The sequence below is a fragment of the Girardinichthys multiradiatus genome, chromosome 6, assembly GCF_021462225.1.
Source record: "Girardinichthys multiradiatus isolate DD_20200921_A chromosome 6, DD_fGirMul_XY1, whole genome shotgun sequence".
NCBI lineage: Eukaryota > Metazoa > Chordata > Actinopteri > Cyprinodontiformes > Goodeidae > Girardinichthys > Girardinichthys multiradiatus.
The window spans coordinates 46113661-46135102 of NC_061799.1; the positions used below are offsets into that span (position 1 = coordinate 46113661).

At 44.8% G+C, this 21442-nt stretch overlaps 2 protein-coding genes across 6 annotated transcripts; one reads left to right on the forward strand and one right to left on the reverse strand.

Annotated features, from left to right (window-relative positions):
• Positions 1 to 127: 127 nt before the first annotated feature.
• Positions 128 to 10510, reverse strand: ubtfl (upstream binding transcription factor, like). Of its 5 annotated transcripts, none has more exons than XM_047367373.1 (21): positions 10489 to 10510; positions 8467 to 8568; positions 8081 to 8256; positions 7837 to 7920; positions 7597 to 7752; positions 7443 to 7507; positions 7253 to 7373; positions 7059 to 7169; positions 6798 to 6925; positions 6544 to 6685; positions 6430 to 6471; positions 6083 to 6196; positions 5354 to 5512; positions 5135 to 5263; positions 3904 to 3983; positions 3477 to 3666; positions 3321 to 3368; positions 3068 to 3205; positions 2876 to 2977; positions 2489 to 2524; positions 128 to 550 (listed from the first exon to the last, which is right to left on the reverse strand). In XM_047367373.1, exons 2-21 carry the CDS (start codon positions 8525 to 8527, stop codon positions 479 to 481), a joined length of 2154 nt encoding a protein of 717 aa, XP_047223329.1. In that variant the 5' UTR covers positions 8528 to 8568; positions 10489 to 10510; the 3' UTR covers positions 128 to 478. The 5 variants fall into 5 exon arrangements, with proteins under 5 accessions (XP_047223329.1, XP_047223330.1, XP_047223327.1 ...); XM_047367374.1 differs by lacking the exon at positions 10489 to 10510 and adding an exon at positions 9524 to 10482 and having other exon boundaries at positions 5153 to 5263; XM_047367371.1 differs by lacking the exon at positions 10489 to 10510 and adding an exon at positions 9524 to 10482.
• Positions 10511 to 11164: 654 nt separating this feature from the next.
• On the forward strand, positions 11165 to 21119 carry tmub1 (transmembrane and ubiquitin-like domain containing 1). Its single transcript, XM_047367378.1, has 3 exons — positions 11165 to 11306; positions 17900 to 18347; positions 20516 to 21119. The coding sequence occupies exons 2-3, from the start codon at positions 17917 to 17919 to the stop codon at positions 20865 to 20867; spliced, it is 783 nt and encodes a 260-aa protein (XP_047223334.1). The 5' UTR covers positions 11165 to 11306; positions 17900 to 17916; the 3' UTR covers positions 20868 to 21119.
• Positions 21120 to 21442: the final 323 nt, after the last annotated feature.

Below are 21442 nucleotides of genomic sequence, written 5' to 3' on the forward strand. Positions count from 1 at the left end.
AATTTCAGGAACATCAGATCAGAACCATCAGGAAGACCCTTGGAAATAAATGATGGAACAGGAAAAACATTCATCTGTGGTTACCCCTGCTGTGATGTCATGATGATGTCACACAAAGAAACCAGAGTTTGGAAAAGTGCATTTATTTTGTTTTTCATTTCCTCCAGCTGACTGGAGCTACAACTCTGACTCCTCCCTCAAGGGTAACAGACTCCGCCCCCTACACGTCATCATAATCAAACCCCTCCCATCAATGCCCGCCCAAAATTAAGGAACAAACGGAAGCCGTCATCGACTTAAAAACGTCCGTCAGATAAAAACCAACAGTCGTTAAAAACTAAAACACTTGTAACAAAACGCTCTGTCAAGCTCCGCCCCACTTAAGACGTCACTGCCTCATTGGTATGCCTGGATGATTGGCAGGTGAGGAGGCGTGGCCTGCACAGCCTGTTCTCTTCTATCAGGGAGAGGGGCGGGGCTAATCCGAGTCCAACTCGCTGGATTCTTCGGTGGAAGATTGGTCATCATCATCCTCCTCTTCATCCTCATTCTGAATACAAACAGAAAGTGCTTAAAATAGTCACCATGGTAACGGTCAAAGTTCAAACCAAAAGCTGTTCGATGACCTGTAATATCTGAGACAAACAGCAGGGGACAACAGCTGACACTATGACAGACTCGTATCATCTCAGCGCCCCCTGCTGGCAGAGGTTTTATAGCTTAATAAAAGTATTTAATCAGAATAGAATCCTGCTTTAGTTGGTAGGAGGCCAAACATTAAAAAATATTACCTAGGATTGCCAAAAATACAGTATTCAGTTAATAGCTAACAGAACATAAAGACCCTAATAGTAAAGTTAACTACAAATTAAACTTGTTATATATTTGTGCGTAAATATGCTGTGTTTATCTGGCAACGCCTGATCTGATGTCGCCATCTTTCTTTTAAAGATGGAAATAAAACTGATAAAAGCTTAAATAACATCATAAAAAACAGGCCATCTTCACTTGGTGCCTGTTCTTTAACTACGCCCTTGTTTTTATTTTCTGCAGCGTTTCTATTTCATCTGAAAACAAGAAACTAAATGAACTGCTTTACCGATGCGCTCAGGTGCAACCCAGTGATTGGTGGGCGGGGTCAAACATTTGACCCATGAACTACAAGCTGCAGGCAGGGCAGGGGGTGGAGTCAGTGACGTGTGATGAGGGTCATGACTCCACTGACTCCTGGAGTCAAACACATATGAACCCAAAATGGAGGAATAGGTTTCAATTTTGACTTTAATTGAAACATTTTACTTTTTTTTAAAGCTTTTAATCCTGTTTTAATCAACTCCATACTGTTCAACAATAGGATAGCAAGAAAAACTTGATTTATTTAAAATGATTTTTTTCATTTTGGCTGATCTCTTTCTTTTTATTCAAATTTTAAATTGTGCATGATCTTATCTTTATTAGTATATTAAGTCCATGGAAGCAGGCTGCATTAATCAAGACTTTTCTTCCTCAACTTCCCGTTTCGGACCCTAATGTTCTGTTGCTGCCCATCCAATGCCAAGTCAAAAGTGTTTGACTTGGCATTGGATGGGCAGCAGAGTTGGTCTTCCTCTCTAAAATCATTTTCCAGTGTTGAGAAGTAATTTTACATTTAGGGGGACCAAATTTAAATCAGACTACGGTCCCAGGACTTGGTGAAAACACGTCTGACCCATGCGTAGCTAAAGAGTTCGTAGCGACGTGCCGTTAGCTGTCTGTGCCGATGGGGCTCAGCACTGCCCCCTATCAGTGCAGCATGGTATGTTGTGCTGCACCCTAACCTTCACATTTATGGCTGATTAGAAAGATTAAATAAGTCACATGTTCATTAAATATTAGACTGTGGAACGATAGCATGTTTTTATTACGTGTGTAATCCAGCATGTATGTTGGCGATTTAAAGAGACAACTTTATAGAGCAGTCAAATTGATATTCTGTCATCGTTGTTGGTATTTTACTTGTCATGATGACAGGTGGTGCCTCACCTGTCTCCCTCACCTGTTCATCACTGTTTACAGTATGTGCAACTCTGTTTCAGCCACAAGGGGTCTCACTTCTAAATGTGGCACAAAACAGGCCAGAAACAGGCGTCACTTTCCTCAAAAAGGTTCTGATCTATAAAAACCAACCTGATGGAGAAGGTGAGGCCCCTTATGTGACCTCTGACCCATGGGTACGCTCGTTTTGGAGACGAGGGAAACTAGCGACGCAGATGGAGAGGTGGGGAACTGAAGCCACACTGTATCATGATTCCTTTCAGACATTTAGTTTCTCTCCATATCAAACTTTAATTATAGATCGATGTCATCATAAACATTCAGAACCACGGTGTTATTTATGCTGGTGCTGGTGGGCCAGAACTATACATCAGGACTTTTCACATGGATACAAAAAGGTCTTTAAGTCACCTTCAATCAAAGTCCTCTCAACATCTCATCAAAGTTTTCTCACCATCTCATTCCTCTCACTGATGACCTCCAGGGTGATCTGGACCACAGATAAACCCAGAAGGTGTGAGGCAAGAACACTGACTGCTGTAAACATCTAAACACTGTGGAGACATTCAGCGTGAAGCTGCGTCTCTATGCTCCTTTTTCCATGGTTGCCATTGGTAACCATTGATCAGCATTTAAATACACATTGATATTCATGAGGTGCTTTGCATCGACCATCTATGGTTGAATGTGGGCGTGTAGAGAGCAGAACATGAGAAACGTGCGTCTGGATCTTCTTTCTACACCATCTTTGGCTTTGGCCGTACGAACGCTTTTTTATAAATCCAACACAACGTTTTATAAATGAAATTCCTGATCTTTAACATTCAGAATGATCCATCACCTCATCTTCCTCCTCACTGTCTGTGCTTCCTGATGTTTCGTCATCTTCATCAGAGTCTGAGGAGTCGCTTTTCTCCTCTTCGTCTGAGTCGGACATATCCTGCTAAAAATCCACAAAACACACCAATGCTTCTTCACTGCCTGCTGCCTAACAGACCGTGCTAAGGGTTCATAAGGTTAGGTGTTGTATTACCTTGGCGCGGTACGCCATGGCCCTTTTTCCCACGCTGACCCCTGGAGTCACCGCTCTCGAACCTCCTGCCTTCCCCTTCGCCGTTACGCGGACTTTGGCCACCGGGCTGCTGGTGGCTTTTGAGGTGCTGCGGCGTTTCTGCCAAACAGAAACAGATTTCTAACCAGCTGACAGCAGGTAAGATGAAAGCTAACCTCAACCCTAGAAAGCCGCCCTCCCTCCAGGAAGCAGATCTGAACCGAGGCGGACTAACCGAGGACGTGAACTCTTTGTAGACGGATCGATCCTGCGGTGACAGCGACTGAAGATGAGAAGAAATGCATCAGACGTCCAGCAGGAAGTGCAACGACCACCAGACTTCAACAGCCCTACCCAAGCTCTGATTGGTCAGTCAGGTTGAGTGGCTCACCTTGACCCAGGTCTCTAGCTCCGCCTTGTACTCCACCTGCTGCTCCTCCACCAGCTTCTTGTACTTGTCCTTCTGGGTCTGGCTCAGCTTCTGCCACCGTTTGCCGATCTCCACCATGCGTTCCTTCAGGCTGAAGTGGTTCAGCTCGCCGTTGGTCAGCAGCTCCTGGGAGAACATCTGGTACCCACTCCTGTGGGTCAGAGTTCTGGATCAGTGCGTTTTTGAAGTTATCAATCAATAAAATCACAGTCTGTGTCTCTGTGGAAACATTTCCATGCAGTTCTGAGTTTAAATAACCTATTGCTCAGTCACATCGCATTGTGAACATGAAACTGTGTGGTACCATCCTGGTACCAGTACCATCCTGGTACCAGTACCATCCTGGTGTGGTTCCTGACTAGGATCAGAATAAAAAGTTTAAACTCACACTGGAGGCTTCTTCGGTTCTCCATCAAACTTGGGCTTCCTCTGACCTGTAGCTGGTGTTCTCATCTCAAACAGCTCCCTCTGCAGGACACCAAGAGTCAGTGGACCAGACCAGCACTCATTAAAGCTGCAGTCCATAACTTGTTAATTGTTCAAATAATTTAAGAAATGCTTCGTTTTGGCTCTGTGACCTTGTTCTATGATGTAAAGTAGGTAATGTGTGATGATTATTAATTTACTATAATTCATCCCCTGGCCTTTACAGCTAGACTTGTGTATTAGTCTGGAGGGAGGTGAAGATCGTGGAGTCTGAGGACCTCAGTCATCTGGGAGGAGGAACCACAACAAGGACTGAAACTACCAATTCCTCCACTACTTTCTACTTTTCAGAGAAAGTTCAGCCCTTCTACTAAACTTGTGAAACTCTCTAGTAGAATTTACATTGGAGATGCTTCCAAACGATGGCGGATCTACATAAGCTCTAAACTGATGAAGAGTTTGCAAAGTTTCTTCTGAACATGTAAAAACTGAATCATTTAATGTATTTTAGTGAGTTATAATGAAGTCTTTTAAATCACAAATAATGCTGTAGATAATTGTAATAATTAGCATTTATAGCGCTAGCTTGAATGCTAACCAGCCCTACATTACATGTAATGTGAGTCTGGAGTGTGAACATCAAGCTAACTGTGGAGGAAGAGGAGGAGAACCAAAGAGGATCCATCCTTCGGTGGATGTAATAGAGACCAAGTGACTTGCTCTACATGGCCAATAGTCCTTATTTGTCTCTGTTCACACCGCTAGCCCTGCGCGGTTCATAGGAGGCGTGGCTTTCAGCTCCTTCGGGAGGGGAGTGGAGGGGGAGCAGGGGCGGAGCTAAAGCTGAAAAGACTCCAAAATTTTCTGGTTTCAGAAAAGTTACGCACTACAGCTTTAAGAAACACACAACACAGAAATAAGAGGGGCTTTAAATTTCCAGGGAGTTTTATTTCAGTGGGAGTGGCCTAAGAGAAGAGGAGGGGCTAGATGACAGGAGGAGGAGTCATGATGCAGAGGGAGGAGTCAGAGGAAAGAAGGAGGGGTCGATCCAGGAGGACAAATCATGGCTCAAGGGGAGAAGTTTTATGTTTTGTTTATGTGATTTCGTCTCTTTTGCTTTAAAACCATAATTTAAAGCTTTGGTGTTTATTTTGTTGGTGGGTGGGGTCAGTGTGGGGGTGTGGCTCACTGACCACAGGTTGGTACTGAACCTCGTAACGCTTCTGGTCCTCTGCTGCCTTCTTAATCCATGGAATCTTTTCCTTCTTTTCCATGGACCTCCAGGCTGCCTCCATCGCCACCTGTGCCTTCCTACGGTCACTCTGCAGGGCAGAACATGACCAGAAACAGCTTAGCACAGGACCCCACAATGACCCCTCCATGTCCGAACATGAAGCTGCTCGGGGACTTACTCTGTACTTCGCCAAGTAGTCTCCGATCACGCTGTGCTGCCACATCTCTTCAGCAGTTTTTGGTGTTTCTGGAAGCTTGACTATCTTCTTCCCATCCCGTCTATCTTTGGGCGGTCCGGCAGGTACCCATGCTTCTGTCTCCGGCTCCCGACTGCGCTCCTGAGAAAATTCAATTCAGTTTTATTTCTATAGCGCTGATTCACAACACATGTCTTCTCAAGGTTCTTCACAACAGTCAGGTTCATACATTCCAATTAATCGTAACCATTGAACAGTTCAGTCAGATTCAGTTATTTATTCAAATTGGATAAAAAGTTTTTCTATCTAAGGAAACCCAGCAGATTGCATCCAGTCAGTGACTTGCAGCATTCACTCCTCCTGGATGAGCATGTAGAGACAGTGGACAGTCACTGGTGTTGACTTTGCAGCAATCCCTCATACTGAGCATGCATGTAGCGACAGTGGAGAGGAAAAACTCCCTTTTAACAGGAAGAAACCTCCAGCAGAACCAGAACCAGGCTCAGTGTGAGCGGCCATCTGCCACGACCGACTGGAGGTTTGAGAGAACAGAGCAGAGACACAAAGAAAAGACCTCTGCTCAGTCAGAAGCTCTGTTTAATGGCTTGGCCCAGTTCTGGTTCCCCCCATCTGGGATACGAGTGTACAGTAACAACTGAGGCAGAAACACCAAACCAGGGAAGTGACAGCAGAAGAAGACCAAGGTTGCACCTTCACTGATGGAGACTTGGCTCTGTGTGGGCTGGGAGCCACGCCCACATTCAACTTGGACCCGCCCATTTTCTCCTCTGACAGGACTCGCTCTCGTTCCTCCTCAGGAAGGCTCTGAAACATAATAAGACGCTGGGAATCTGAACATTATGTTTTAGTGTTACAGCAACTCTGGTTCCCCCGGACCCACCGTCCCGCAGGTTCTAATCCAACACACACGACCTGCTCATTGCAGACCAGACCCCAGCAGAGTCTGACTGTTGTTCCCTAAAACATGTAGGGCGGTGGCCCTGAGAACCTGGGTTGGAGAACCGTGGTTTACAGCTGTTAGGTGGGCGGCGCCTCACCTCTAGGAAGCGCTGCAGGTCGACGTCGTACTGCTTCTTTTTCTGCAGGTAGAACGCAACGTTAGACGAAGAGCGGGCAGTGAACGTGGCGAGAGGTGTCGGGACGATACGAACCTGCTCACAGCGTTTCTGGAACATGTCCTTCTCTTTTTGCGTCAGCATCTTCCACTGCTTGCTGCAGAGGACCATGCGCTCCGTGCTGGGGACGTCCTTCATGTTGATCATCAGTTCGGCGCAGTACAGCGAGTAGCCATTTCTATGAAGAACACAGAGCAGTTAACAGGTCAGGGTTCAGGAACTCTACAGGTAGTAGCTAAAGCTTAAACTGTGGTGGTTCTGATGGTGCTGTCAATGTCATGCAGACTCACGGTGGAGGTTTGGTCGGTCGCCCATCAAACTTATCCTTCAGCTGTCTCTCAGCCTTGGTGAGGACAGAGCGGACATGATCTTCTGAGTTGACGTCTGGGTGGGCTTCGTGGTACACTTTCATACTGTCCTACAACACAGAGTCCAACCGTCAGACCCTGGACACACAGCCGTCCTCCTAAACCTCCTCTGTCCTCGTCTTCTCCAGCTAGATCCAAGAACCAGAGGACACCTAGAAGGGGAGTAGCGGTCTAGTTCTTTACCTCATAGTCTTTCTGGAGCTCCAGGGCTTTGCTGATCCACTTCAGTCTCCTTTTGTCAGGCAGCTGGGACCACTGTCTCCTGAGAGCCTCCTTCAGTTCTTTTTGACTCACCTGTGGACAGAGAGTCCTAATTACTGTGTGGGCTCCGACTCCCAGAACAGAACTGGGTCTGGTCCTGAAAACCTCTCTGTTACCTCTGGATGCAGCTTCATGTAGGCCTTCTTCTCGTGGTTGTACCACAGCTGTTGGGGTGTTTTGGGTTTTTCTGGCAGGTCTGACTTTTTCCTCTGCTCCATAAGCTCTGGGTGTTCCTCCCTGCAGGTCACCTGACATTAGGGTGGCTTCATGCCCACAGCTGAGGGGTTAGGTAAATAAGAAACTCACCTGAACCGAGCCATGTTCTTCTCAAACTCCTCCTTCTCCCGCTGGAACTCTGTGATGTACTTTTGCTGCAGGAAAACAAATCAAACACAAAGAACATTTTGGGAGATATTTATCTGAGTATCTCTGCCAGTCTGGTTCCGGCTACGGTTCAAACCTTTTTCTTGTCAGGTAGCTCCTTGTACTTCTTGGACAGAATCTTGGTCAGGTCCAGGTTGCTCATCTCTGGGTGGATTTTTGCATATTTGGCTCGTTTCTCCATGAAGAAGCGAAAGTAGGGAGTGAGAGGTTTTTTGGGGAAGTCTGGGTGAGTCTGAACAGGAGAGAAGACATCAACCCTGGTCCAGTTTCTGTTTGTGCTGTGAAATCTGGTTCAGGACCAGTGGAATCCACTCACCTTCAGCTTCTTGCCTTTGTATGGGTTCTTCACAAACTCAATGGCATCCACTATGAGCTCCGTCATAGTTCTGTACTTTCGAACCTGAAAAATGGAACAATGAATCCTTCTGCTGACCCAAATGGACAGTGGAGCAGGTTCCGATGAATTTCAGAGAACTTAAGTAGAAATTCTTAAATTGTAAAACTTAATAAAACATTCCTAGTCTCGTGTTAAAAGCTGGAGGTGTGACGGCGGTCGGTACCTCAGATGAGACCCTCTGCCACTTCTGGCGGCACATTTCTCCGGTGAAGCTGCCGAAGCAAACTTTGTCCCAGTCAAAGTGCGACTCCGTGGTTTTATACTTCATGGCGTCTCCTTCTGGCAGCAGGCTGCGGATTCTCTCCAGCAGAGTCAGGCAGTCCTCCTTACTCCAACCATCTGCAGACAGAAAACACCGTCAGGATGACATGACCAGGATGCTGCCGCCGGCGTGCCTTACTGCACAGATGAGTCCAGCCTGCAGACTAATCTGGTTCAGGCTAATATCCACCTACAGCTAGTAAAGTGAGCTTACTTGAGTTCGGACGCACCGCTGGAACGGCCCATCTAAAGGTGGGTCTGACAAGTGTTCACACCTGAGACATTTACCTGCTTGAGCTTTGATCCTGGGGCTCTGAGCCGCAGAGACGCTGCTGCTGCTGCCGTTCATCCTGCAGCGGCTGACGAAGAAGACTCCACCCTCTTGCTCCTCTGCAAACATAGGTGACACACAGGTGATCACACCTTGACTTTAGATTTGACTGTGTGTCTGTAGCACGTCTTTACAAACTATAAAGATATCACCAGAATTATAAATCTCATTTTGTTTCCATTCACAAAATATAATATTTGAATATGAAACAAACAAAAAATAACTAAAACTTCAGCAGAGTTTCACTGTGGGACCGAGCTTCCCAGGACCTCCAACCCTTCTCCAGTCATGAAGCAGCCTGTCTGCTTCTGGACCTGAACAGTAGGGGGCAGCAGAGAGCGGCGGCACACAGCAGCTGTCTGTCTCATTGCAGCTGGACGTTCAGCTCGGAACCAGAGCGGGAGTATTTCTGTTTGGGAAGAACCATCTGGGGTTTCTGAAGAACTGGGACCTGCAGTGCAATCGGTTCCGGACGTCCTACTCCACAGAGCTCTGGGGGCCAACAGGGGCCGCTCTACAGGAGCCTGCCCGGGGCCCCGCGGACTGAGCGGGCCGCCTGGCTCCAACTGCCCCGGTAATGGCGCCTGTCCTCCGGCAGGAGTCAGCACGTAGCTTCCGCTGGCAGGCGCAGAGGGAATTTTTTTTTTTTTTTTTTTTAATTAGTGAAAAACGACGAAACTGAAGAGATTAAACCATCAAAACTGTTTTAGTCCCGCGGAGCCGCTGGTTCCGATATCTGCAGCCGATAATCCCCTCACTGCAGCAAACCAAACAAACGGTCTGAAATGAGCTGGAATGCTGTTAAAAAGAGCTGGAAACACACCATCTGCAGTTTCCCTGGCAGGATTAACCGGATTGCCGGAACCAGGAGCTGCTTTCGGGGTGCAGCGGGCAGGATCGTCCCCGGTCCCCCAGAAAGCCTCACTGCGAAGCCGCCATGAATGTTCCGAGGACTCGGGGACAACCGAGCACAAAAATCCAGTAATCCTTTTAAAATACGAACCCATCGCTTACCTGATGATTCTGTTGAACGCCCGGATAGTTCCCGAACAGCACTGTGTCGGTTCGGCTGATTCTGAGCCTTTTTAAGTGCCTGTTTTTCACCCGTAAACCCCGGGGAGTCAACTCGAAACGAATCCGACAAAAGGAGCGTCTGGCTCGGTATGAAACTCCGCCCCGCGCCGCAGGGGGAGGACCTCCGGGGGAAAACATGAGACAAAGGCGGAGGATGAAACCAGAGCCGCGGACAGAGCTGCAGGCTGCCCCGCTGCTGGAATAACCTAGCTTTAAACTCATTGTAGTTCGGCTCCGGCTGGGTTCTAGTCCCAGTCCAGATTATGCACTAAGGAGCCCTACGAGCACGGGGGCCCGGGGCCCAGATAGGGACAGGCCGACAGCTTTAGGGAACAACCACAGCGGGCGGAACAGAGTCCGCATCACCAAGCTTCCTTTGCGGCTTGGATTGGCGACAACCCCCCGGCTCAGAGGCGAGGAAGACCGGCATCTTGCTGGATGCCTGTCCGCTGAGAGGACATTAAGCCCGGACTGAGTAGTCCTGCACGGACCCAAGAGTTCTGTGTCTGACTCTGTGCTGAGCAGCACCATTACTTGGACTCAGAGTGCGCGGAACTTCTCGCACAGAATCAGATCCTATAACTGGCTATCCCGGAGGCTTCAGTCCACCTCCAGGAACCAGGATGGTTGGACACAAGAACCCTTTCAGTCACAGATTGATCAGCATGTTCCGTTGCATAAACTGCTGAGGTTCTCCTTGCGGGTGATCTGTGGTTCTAAGTGGAACAGAACAGAAACGTAAATGTCCGAGATGGGAACACATGGAGCTGATCTCCATACAGACTTACCGAATAACATGGCCTATGTGCATACGACCCAATACTGCACCAACAAGAGCAGAATAAACAGAACCTTCGTTTTTACCTGTAGTCTGTATTCTACCGGTCCTTATCTAAACCAGGTACCTCTTTTATCACCTGATGTTCTGGGTGTTATCCCTACGGGCGCAGCTGTAACACAAAGAATTTTCCATTTGGATTAATAAATTCGGGTCAGTCAACTCGTTGAGAAACCCGAACCTCTGCTGCTCTGTGTATTTATTTCTACCTGTATAATAAACTCTGACCTGATGAGGAACCTGTAAGGTCAGCAGTTGCCCCCTGCTGGTCTGGGTGATCATTACATCACATTAAAGGGGCAGTCTGCATTTTCTTCACAGTAAAAGCAGCTGAATTTAACTCTTTGGTTCCGTTGGATAACTAAAGTTACAGAGGCAGAACCCTCCAGAATCATACTTAGCACTTAAAATTCTAAAAGATAAACATCATCCAGGGCTTCAGACTGGGAAAGAAACGGGGGCTTTAAACCAAACAGTAACCTCAGTTAAACTGAGTGGATCTGAGACTTAGTTGCTTGGGTGGTTTGGGTCCTCAAGTTCCAGATCAGACCGATGAAGCATATGCATATAAACAGACTAAATGTACTCAGAACCTGGTATCTTCACCTAGGATCCAATCTCCTCACAACTAACTTTAGCTGTTTAGCTCTGATCCTTATATGTAAACATTAAATCTATTTATAACAAAGATCTCTGGTTTTATTTACAGACTGATCAGATGAATCAGAATCATATTAGTTGTTATTCCAGCCACTGAGCAGCAGGGGGCGGTATGGCGCATCAACTCCGTCTGAAACGCAGAAGAAGAAAAGACAGCAGTCAGCTTAGATTAGCCTGTTAGCTTGGAAGCTAACCGCTTTGCTATGAAAGTTCTTCTGTGAAACGGTGAGTTCTGGTTCCCTTCTATTCCTTCAGCGGCCGAACCTGACTCGGACCGGTCTGTAATTACCCTCAGATACCGCTTTTAGACGTTAGCTTCGGGTTTAGCCTACTACTCAGGTGAGTTCAGGTGAGAGAAGCTCAGAACTCTACTGGTTCGGTTCGATCCTCTCAGGTGGGCCAGTGGTCTAAACGGCACATCACTGGAAAGGGAGTCTAAACCGTGAGGCCGGAAACACCCGAACTAAAGTCCAACTGAGATGGAGTTGAAAACAAACATCCTGAAACCAGAGATCTCCTTCGGAAGCAGCTGTTAGGGAACAGGTTCGGGTAAAGCCAGTGGGGAGTTCGGTAGAACACCGGCTGAAGTTCGGACCAGTCTAAACGCTGAAATATCCATTAAAAAAGCGTCTCTATTTTCAATGTTTAGATGGTTCAGATGTTCATGTCTCTGGATTCCAGATGTGCCTTTCTCTTGGAATCAGCTGCTGAACTAGAAAAATCTGCATTTCCTGTGAAAATGCAGTGAATGCTGTAAGATGAATTTTTTAGCTGAAAGCTGGCAGAAACAAGCTGAAATTGACTGCAGAAAATCTGATAAATTAGTAGAAATAGCAGAAACCGCAAAGAAAAACTCATCTGATCTGTTTAAGCAGGAAGACTATTAGCTATGAAACAGCTTAACAATTTAAAGTTACCTCAAAACTACTTGTTGAAAGAGTTGTTGAAATGCAAGAACTGACAAAAACTTTAAAAAAGCAGGAAAGAGCTGCCATAGATGAGCTGAAAAAGCATAGACTGAAGCAAAAATATAGCATAAGAAGTTGAAGTCAGAGCTAAAATACATAAAAAAATAGGAGAAATTTAAGAAAAAATGAACTAACAACAAATACACTGAAAAAACAACCAAAAAATAGGAAATTGCCTAAAAAACGCAAATAGTTCTTCAGCTAAGAGAGAAGGGAGGAGAAAGAGAAGCTACAATCCTAAAGTTAGCATATTGGCTATCACTAGCATGAAGGTTGATATTAATTTAAACCATCTACTATGCAAAAACCAATGTATAAGCTAAAATTAGCTAAAATTCTAATGCTTACTACAGCGTATATTCAAAAGTTTATGAAATTGCCGTTTAAAATTATTCACTCTTCAGCATTTACACAATAATAATAATAAACTAGAAAATTTCTGAAGAAATTTAGACGGGGCCTGCCTCTTGGTGCATGCTTCTTGGACCAGAGCCAACGGTTGGGGGCTGAGGTACAGAACCAAAGCAACAGAACGGTGTGCATCATCAGAATCAGAAAAGCTTTATCGCCAAGTACGTTTTTGGACATACAAGGAATTTGTTTTGGCCTAGTCGGTGCAATACAATACAAATTAAACAGTATAAACATATGTACAATATAATATAAATATATGAGCACAGTTGTGAGTGAGAGTAAATATAGAGCAGTATAAGATGCAAGAGCAATACAACAGTGCAGGTGATCATTGTGCAAGTAAAGCAGGAGTCCAAGCTGAGTGTTAATGTAACGCATAGAGTTACAGGTTACAGGTGTCCTGTCAGCAAAAAAAAAAAAGGGGGGGGAGAATGTCAGGGTGGTTTCCGGGCTTTGTTAATCATGATTGAGGGTAGAAGGTTAAGATGTTTATCTAGACCTGTTCTTGTTTCACCAGTAATCATGCGTCCTTGCATTGCTTTGGCAGTCGCAAATAAATAAAGAGTCCAGTTTAGAGATGTATAGTAATAGGTGTCACCAGGCAATGACATGGGAGTCAGGCTACTCACTGTTCTCCCTTCATTGCTATGGCAGGCCCCAACTAAGGAATGTTGAGACTTTTATTTTGTAAATATCTGTGAGTTTATTTTGAAAGGATAAAGTAGATCCATTTCCATCACAGAGTCCCAGCAACAGTGTTAGGACCAATGCTGCAATCATCACTGTGTGAAATATGAAGACGTTTATTTTGTAGGGTATGTCTAGGTGTTGTTTTGAAACTCCAGTATAGTTGTCCTTTTAGGTCTGGCGTACTTCCACTAGATATAAAGAACCTGCTTGCTATTCTAAAATCATTGTCTATGCTATTATCAGCTTAAAAAATCAATACTACCTCTGGAAGACTGAGGCTTTAATTTTGAATGTTTCAGTAAGCCATATTTTAAAAGGCCAACATGGTCCTATTTCCAACACTGGGTGAGCTCCAACATTAGTGTGAAGCCCAGTCCTGCAATTATTTATAATTTAAAATGTAGAGGCTTTTATTTTGTAGAGCATGTTTTGTCTTATTTTGAAAATCTAGCAGGGCTGTCCTTTCAAGTCTGGGTTATTTCCATTGGTCATATAGAACCTGCTTGCTCGGCTGAAATCATTGTTTATGCTATTAACTTTAAAAAAATAATTTGTACATATGGAAGGTTGATGTTCAGTGTAAAAAGAGGCTTTTATTTTGTAGCGTATGTGTAGGTCTTATTTTGAAAGTCTAGTGTGGTTGTCAGCTATGACTGACTTATTGTGATCACTCATGGAAGCTTCTGGCCTGAGCTCAGCCTCAGAGCCAGTCTCTGTCAGAGGTTACTTAAGTTCACTGGCAGCTGTGTTCTGTTGCTATGGTAACTAATGAGCGCCCAACAGCTGCTGTTGCTATGGTAATTAATGAGCGCCCAACAGCTGCTGTTTCTCACTCATGCAGCACCTCACTCTGTCTCCCCCTGGCCTGGGCTTTATAACATGGTGGCACATGCTCCCGAACTACCGCCCATAACTCGGAAACTGTAGGGGCTATCGACGTCATTCTTGGACCGGTTTTATCAGAACGGACAGGGGAACATTAATATTAACACTTTTTTGTTGAAAATATTATAATAAAGGCACAACACTAGGTGAAAAAAAAGGGGAAAATGGAGAAAAACAAAAAATGCCTGAACATGTTCTCGAACAACGTCTAATACCTCGGAAACTATAAGGGCTATCGATTTGATTCATGCACTGTGTTAATCAGCAAGCCCTGCTGAAAAATCATCGAGCTTCTCAATTTTCTACAAAAATCTGTCTGGGAGGTGTGACCCTGTGAAAAAGTGGTTAATTTGGAAGTTTTTAAATTTCAAGCGATTTTGGGAAGGACAGATTTGGTACTCCTAAACAAACCTTTTTTATGACAAAATGATAAAAGGTATCAAAAAAAATTTGTTCACTGTGAGTGCCAGCAAGGTCTGAAGATTAATTGGTGCAAAGCTCATGTCTCTAACTTGAACGGTTTACGAGAGACGGCGATTCGAAATCAGGTGAGTTTAAAGATTTTTTGTTCTGATTTTTTCTGAAATTCCTATAGGTTTTCCATTCAGGGTGTGTTGACTTTGCGTTGCTCCCGGACGTGTTACGTGAAATCCGTTTGTCCCACATCAATGAGCGTGACATTTTCTGAATCGCAAAGAAGAATCCTACGTTTTGATACATAATTTGTGCCAGTAGAGTGAAAATTGAGCGAGTGAGGAGAGTTTGTTCGTTCTTTCTCAGGTAATTCAAAAACCTAGAGTGTACACTCTACCAACTGACAAATTCCGCCATTGGATTACATTATAAAATCAAAAACGTCAAAAATCTTGCCTAAAATGTTAATCGCAATTGTAGAAGAACCGTAAAAGATATCAAAAAGCTGAATCATTTGAAGATAGCTTAATGTCTTGTGAACATTTTAAAAGTTGAATGGTGTTTCTAGCTGGAAGTATGCAGAAGTAGTAAGCTGTGAAAGAAGTTTTTGGTGAATTTTGCGGAATTTGTAAGATTTTCTATTCATTTCAATGGGACAAAAATCGGCACAAAAAGCTGAATATTTTAGAAAGTATTATTACCAAAAGTCATAGCCGTAATGTCCTAAATGAGCTGAACATTTTAAAAGTTGAATGGTTGAAATAGCTTAAAAATGAAGAAGGAGATAGGTGCCAAAAAAAGTGTTAGATATAGATAATAATAAAGAGAAACAGGATCTCAATGGTGTGAATGCCTTCAGCATAACTTCTATACAGGCTTCTAGGTTCGGCCAGTTAATTGTTCCAGAACATCATGTGTTAAGTTCCACAGGGTTTTGAAGTTTGGTTCTGTAGAAGTGCAGTGACTCTCCACTGTCTCTACATGCTCATCCAGGAGGATTGAATGCTGCAAGTCTCTGACTGGATGCAATCTGCTGGGTTTCCTTAGATAGAAAAACTTTTTATCCAATTTGAAGAAATAACTGAATCTGACTGAACTGTTCAATGGTTACGATTAACCGGAACGTATGAACCTGACTTGGAACCTGGATGATTGATTGAACTGACTAATTGAAGTGTCTTGAGATGATATCGATGTGTTGTGATTTGGTGCTATAGAAATAAACTGAATTGAATTGGACGGAGGACAGTGTTTCATCTTCTCAGGCATGTTTTGAAGGCACTGACTGGAACGATTTTAATAATCCCTGTGAGGGGCTCTATGAACTCACTCTGTGACTCTGTCTCTTTTTGTGCCAATATTGTTATTCCCTGTAAAACGGTTGTTATTTATCCAAATAACCCCTGGCTGAATGACAAACTACAAACTGGCAACCATCTGGGTCCAGAAGTCTGTCTCCAGAAAGGTTTTCACCTTTCTGAAGCCCATAGAGACCAAAACTGAAAGGCCCTGTCTCAGCAGGTCCATTAGAGCAGCTGGGCTCATGGCCTGCATGAACAAACATTCAGGTGATTCCTAACAGATTTTTAATGTTCACAGTCAATAACAATGAATTACCAGCTTTAGCTGATTTCCTTCTTGTTTTGAACTTGTTTTTGATGATGAAGTTGTTAGATTGAGGAACTCTCACAGCTCAAAAAGAGCTTTTTATCTCCAAAGATATGGTTGCTTCCTATCTAAAGAGAGGAAAGCACCCAGACCTGATGGACCTGGTCTGTGGACGCTGACCAGCAGAGTGTGTACTGATTATTGCAAGCCTTCTGTAATATGGAAAACTTCCACAATAATCCCTAAATCCAGTCGACCCCAAGAACTGAATGATTTTAGACATGCTGTTTTGACCTCCTTGGTCATGAAAACATCTGAAAGAACTCAAGAATGGGATTGTCCACCTTGTGGTTGATAAATTAGATCATTACAGTTTGCATTTCAGGCTGTAAAGGTATAGAGGTTGCAAAAATATTTAGCCACAACGTCCCCGGTCATTTAGAGAAACCCAAAGCACACGTCAGACTTTATTTGCTGATTTTTCTCCTGCTTTAAATAAGATGTAGCCAACTTTTATTTGGCCATCTTTTGTCTCATTTCGGGTTCCCTGATCAGTTTTTTTTTGTTGTTGCTATAAATTGTCTGATGGGAGACAGAGGGTTGTTGTTATTGGTCAGATGTTCTGATGACAGAGGAACACCTCAGGGCTGTCTTCTCTCACCTCTCCTTTTTATATTGTATACAAACAGCTGCTGGTTGGTCAAGAAAGGCAGCTATCTGGTCAAGGTTTCTGATGACACAGTCCCTTCGGTTCTTCAAGGCTCGGACTCATACCATGAAAATGCTCCTCCCGCCTTCGTTGGTTGGTACAACAAAATGTTTTTGGACCTCAATGTTTCAAAGACAAAAGAACTGGTTGTGGACTTCAGAAAATCTGGTGGGAATCCTAAACCCAACTCGCTCCACCGTCAGGATGTTGACATAGTCGACACATAAATATTTGGGGACCATGTTGGATTCAAACCTTAACTTTGACAATAATACAGAATGTACTATCAACAAGGCCACTGGCTGAGGAAGCTAAATTATTTTAATGTTTGCAAAAATATGTTAAGTATTTTTTGTCAGTCTAATTGAAAGTATTTTAACTTTCTTTTATCTGCTGGTTTGGGGGTTTGTCGTTGATCGGCAGGAACTACCTCAGCAGCATCAAGGTTTGCTCCAAGATAAATTGGTGTTCAGCAGAGGGACTTGACACTTTGTAGGAGAGGCAGGTGGTCTGGGAAATAGTCTCCAGAAAGAACCGCATTCTGTCTACAGAATTTACCCTGATGCCTTCAGGCCGTTGCTTTGCAGCGCCACCTAGAAGAACCAATAGACTTTTGAAGTCTTTTATCCCTTCTGCCATTAAGCTGCTGAACCGTGATTGTGTACCAGTGGACCTTTCCTAGATGCATTGCAATAAACCACATAGTGGCTTGGGGCCATTTGATTTCTGTGTACAGTAAAATTAGTTTTTATTGTGATTGTCTGTAGTATCCTGTAGGATATTGTAGTATCTGAATAGACTTTCAAACTGAATTGCTCTTTTGGAATGTATAAAGTATTCTGAATCTAAATCTAAATGAACTAAGATGTATCTGAGGAACTCTGCGAGGAAAAGGAGTGTATTCAGACACCACCGTGCTTATCTTGGTCTTTGGGTTCCAGCATCAGTTACCATGCTGACACATCCAGGTATGAAGTGAACCAGCTTGGTGAAACTGGAAGTCCCAAACTTGATAAACCACCCATCCTGCTTTGTAGTATTGGGCCCTGAGCTCATCTGTATGAGACTCCAAAGAGGGGAGGGGATGCTCACCAGAACCATGCTCTAATTTAAGTTCCACCCGTGTGCAGGTGCGTTGCCCTGGGCGATGGCTCTGATTGAAGGCGTTGGAGACGAGGTGACGCTGCTCTTCAGCTCTCTGCTGCTGCTGATGGTGCTTCTGCTCGCCTGGATCTCCACCCGCACCTCAGAGCCCCCAGAACAGCTGTTCACTTCTTCCACAGTCCCCGCGGCTGCAGAAAGGACCGCCTCCTCCCTGCAGGACACGCCTCTCTCCTCCACCAGCAGCAGCTCAGCATCCTCGTCATCATTGGCCACCAGCTCTGTGAGCGACAGCTCTCCATCTGAGGCTCTGCCCACCAGTGCCTCCCCCCATGAGGAGGAGGAGTCTGAGGGAAGAGGCGGGGGGAGGACACAAGGAGAGAGTCAGAGGAACATGGTGGTCAGACTGAAGTTCCTCAACGACACGGAGAGAACGGCTCAGGTCCAACCGCAGGATACCATCGGGTACATCAAACGGTAATTAACGAGCTCCCTGAAGTACTGCTGCTGGTTCTACACTCATGTACAAGTGCTTCTCAATTAGCATATTAGCATATTGTGATAAAGTTCATTATTTTCCATAATGTCATGATGAAAATTTAACATTAATATATTTTAGATTCATTGCACACTAACTGAAATATTTCAGGTCTTTTATTGTCTTAATACGGATGATTTTGGCATACAGCTCATGAAAACCCAAAATTCCTATCTCACAAAATTAGCATATCATTAAAAGGGTCTCTAAACGAGCTATGAACCTAATCATCTGAATCAACGAGTTAACTCTAAACACCTGCAAAAGATTCCTGAGGCCTTTAAAACTCCCAGCCTGGTTCATCACTCAAAACCCCAATCATGGGTAAGACTGCCGACCTGACTGCTGTCCAGAAGGCCACTATTGACACCCTCAAGCAAGAGGGTAAGACACAGAAAGACATTTCTGAACGAATAGGCTGTTCCCAGAGTGCTGTATCAAGGCTCCTCAGTGGGAAGTCTGTGGGAAGGAAAAAGTGTGGCAGAAAACGCTGCACAACGAGAAGAGGTGACCGGACCCTGAGGAAGATTGTGGAGAAGGGCCGATTCCAGACCTTGGTGGACCTGTGGAAGCAGTGGACTGAGTCTGGAGTAGAAACATCCAGAACCACCGTGCACAGGCGTGTGCAGGAAATGGGCTACAGGTGCCGCATTCCCCAGGTCAAGCCACTTTTGAACCAGAAACAGCAGCAGAAGCGCCTGACCTGGGCTACAGAGAAGCAGCACTGGACTGTTGCTCAGTGGTCCAAAATACTTTTTTCGGATGAAAGCAAATTCTGCATTTCATTCGGAAATCAAGGTGCCAGAGTCTGGAGGAAGACTGGGGAGAAGGAAATGCCAAAATGCCAGAAGTCCAGTGTCAAGTACCCACAGTCAGTGATGGTCTGGGGTGCCGTGTCAGCTGCTGGTGTTGGTCCACTGTGTTTTATCAAGGGCAGGGTCAATGCAGCTAGCTATCAGGAGATTTTGGAGCACTTCATGCTTCCATCTGCTGAAAAGCTTTATGGAGATGAAGATTTCATTTTTCAGCACGACCTGGCACCTGCTCACAGTGCCAAAACCACTGGTAAATGGTTTACTGACCATGGTATCACTGTGCTCAATTGGCCTGCCAACTCTCCTGACCTGAACCCCATAGAGAATCTGTGGGATATTGTGAAGAGAACGTTGAGAGACTCTAGACCCAACACTCTGGATGAGCTAAAGGCCGCTATCGAAGCATCCTGGGCCTCCATAAGACCTCAGCAGTGCCACAGGCTGATTGCCTCCATGCCACGCCGCATTGAAGCAGTCATTTCTGCAAAAGGATTCCCGACCAAGTATTGAGTGCATAACTGTACATGATTATTTGAAGGTTGACGTTTTTTGTATTAAAAACACTTTTCTTTTATTGGTCGGATGAAATATGCTAATTTTGTGAGATAGGAATTTTGGGTTTTCATGAGCTGTATGCCAAAATCATCCGTATTAAGACAATAAAAGACCTGAAATATTTCAGTTAGTGTGCAATGAATCTAAAATATATGAATGTTAAATTTTCATCATGACATTATGGAAAATAATGAACTTTATCACAATATGCTAATATTTTGAGAAGGACCTGTATATATGTACCACAGTCAGTACCATGATGTTATACATCGGGGAGAACAAGTATTTGATTCGCTGCTGATTTAAGCAGGTTTTCTCACCTCCAAAGCATATCAGGAACCAACAGGCCTGAAAGAGCCAGGATTCTTACTGGTTGGTAGGTGATAAAATACCGATTTCATGCAATAAAATGCTAATTAATTACTTAAAAATTACACAATGTGATTTTCTGGATTGTTGCTTTAGATCCCATCGCTCACAGTTGAAGATAACCTATGATAAACATTAAAGACGTCTACAAGCTTTGGAGGCGGGAAAACCTTAAGCGTCAGCAGCGTATCAAATACTTGTTCTCCCCACCGTACAGTCAGTACCATGATCTGTATTACAGTCTGTGTCACACTATCTTGACAGTGGCACCCATCCGACCCGATTATAATGCAGCGTGAAGGACCAACCTGACTTGATACCGGGCCGATGGATAATGAGCCGTCCTTTGTGTCTGTTTTGTGTTTCAGAACCTACTTCGCGGGCCAGGAGCAGCAGGTGCGGCTCATCTATCAGGGTCAGCTGCTGCAGGATGACGCACAGACTCTGGCCTCCCTGAACCTGGTCCATAACTGCGTCCTGCACTGCCATATCTCTCAAAATGCTGCACAGGGGGCGGCGGGGGGCCCACGGCCCGGTGACCAGGTGCAGGTGGCTCTGAATGTGGGCAGCCTGATGGTTCCGCTGCTGGTTCTGATGCTGTCAGTGCTGTGGTACTGTCAGATCCAGTACCGACAGTTCTTCACTGCCCCTGCCACGGCCTCGCTGGTCGGCATTACCATCTTTCTCAGCCTGGTGGCCTTTGGAGTCTATCGCCGTTAGCTGCTCTCCGATTGGCCGAGAGACGCTGATAATGGTTGATGTTTGATTCTGTCGCCATGGAGATCTTGAGTGTAACAAGGACATTAATTTTTATTTTTTTAGATCCTGTTTCTCTGTAAGTTTCTCATCACTGAGCCTCTTTGCGCGCCTGAGGAAGCTCACCTGTCTGTTTCACAGCTGTTACCTGTCTGTCTGGAGGGGAGAAAGCTTACTTTCATTTCAGCTTCTGAGGAGAATAAATGATTAATTTATTCTGCTGTGTCTCTTTGTGTCTCTGAATGACCATTCCCTCTGTGGAAGATCTTGGGAATTTCTCTAAATGACTGAAATGTTTTGGGGTTCTTAGCCAGACTGTATTAAGGTTCTGCTTCTGTTCAGGTTGGGGATAAGATGTTTCTAAGTTTAAGGTCACCTATCCATTTCAGTCCAGGTCAGAATGGGTTTTAGAGTGAGAGAGAACTGTGAGGTCATTCTCATATATTCACACTTGTAAACAGTGTTCCTGGCATCTGTCCATCACCGGCCACGGCCTCTTACATCTGCAGAAGAAGACTATAAAACGGAGGAAAACTAAC

Excerpts from the sequence above, each read along its gene's own strand:
- ubtfl (XM_047367373.1), bottom strand. The coding sequence starts at position 8,527 with ATGAACGGCAGCAGCAGCAGCGTCTCTGCGGCTCAGAGCCCCAGGATC. Across the intron at positions 7,921-8,080 it reads GGCAGAGGGTCTCATCTGAG|GTTCGAAAGTACAGAACTAT; the intron begins GTACCGACCGCC and ends TCCATTTTTCAG. Across the intron at positions 7,753-7,836 it reads ACAAAGGCAAGAAGCTGAAG|ACTCACCCAGACTTCCCCAA; the intron begins GTGAGTGGATTC and ends TCTCCTGTTCAG.
- tmub1 (XM_047367378.1), top strand. The coding sequence starts at position 17,917 with ATGGCTCTGATTGAAGGCGTTGGAGACGAGGTGACGCTGCTCTTCAGC. Across the intron at positions 18,348-20,515 it reads ACCATCGGGTACATCAAACG|AACCTACTTCGCGGGCCAGG; the intron begins GTAATTAACGAG and ends TTTGTGTTTCAG.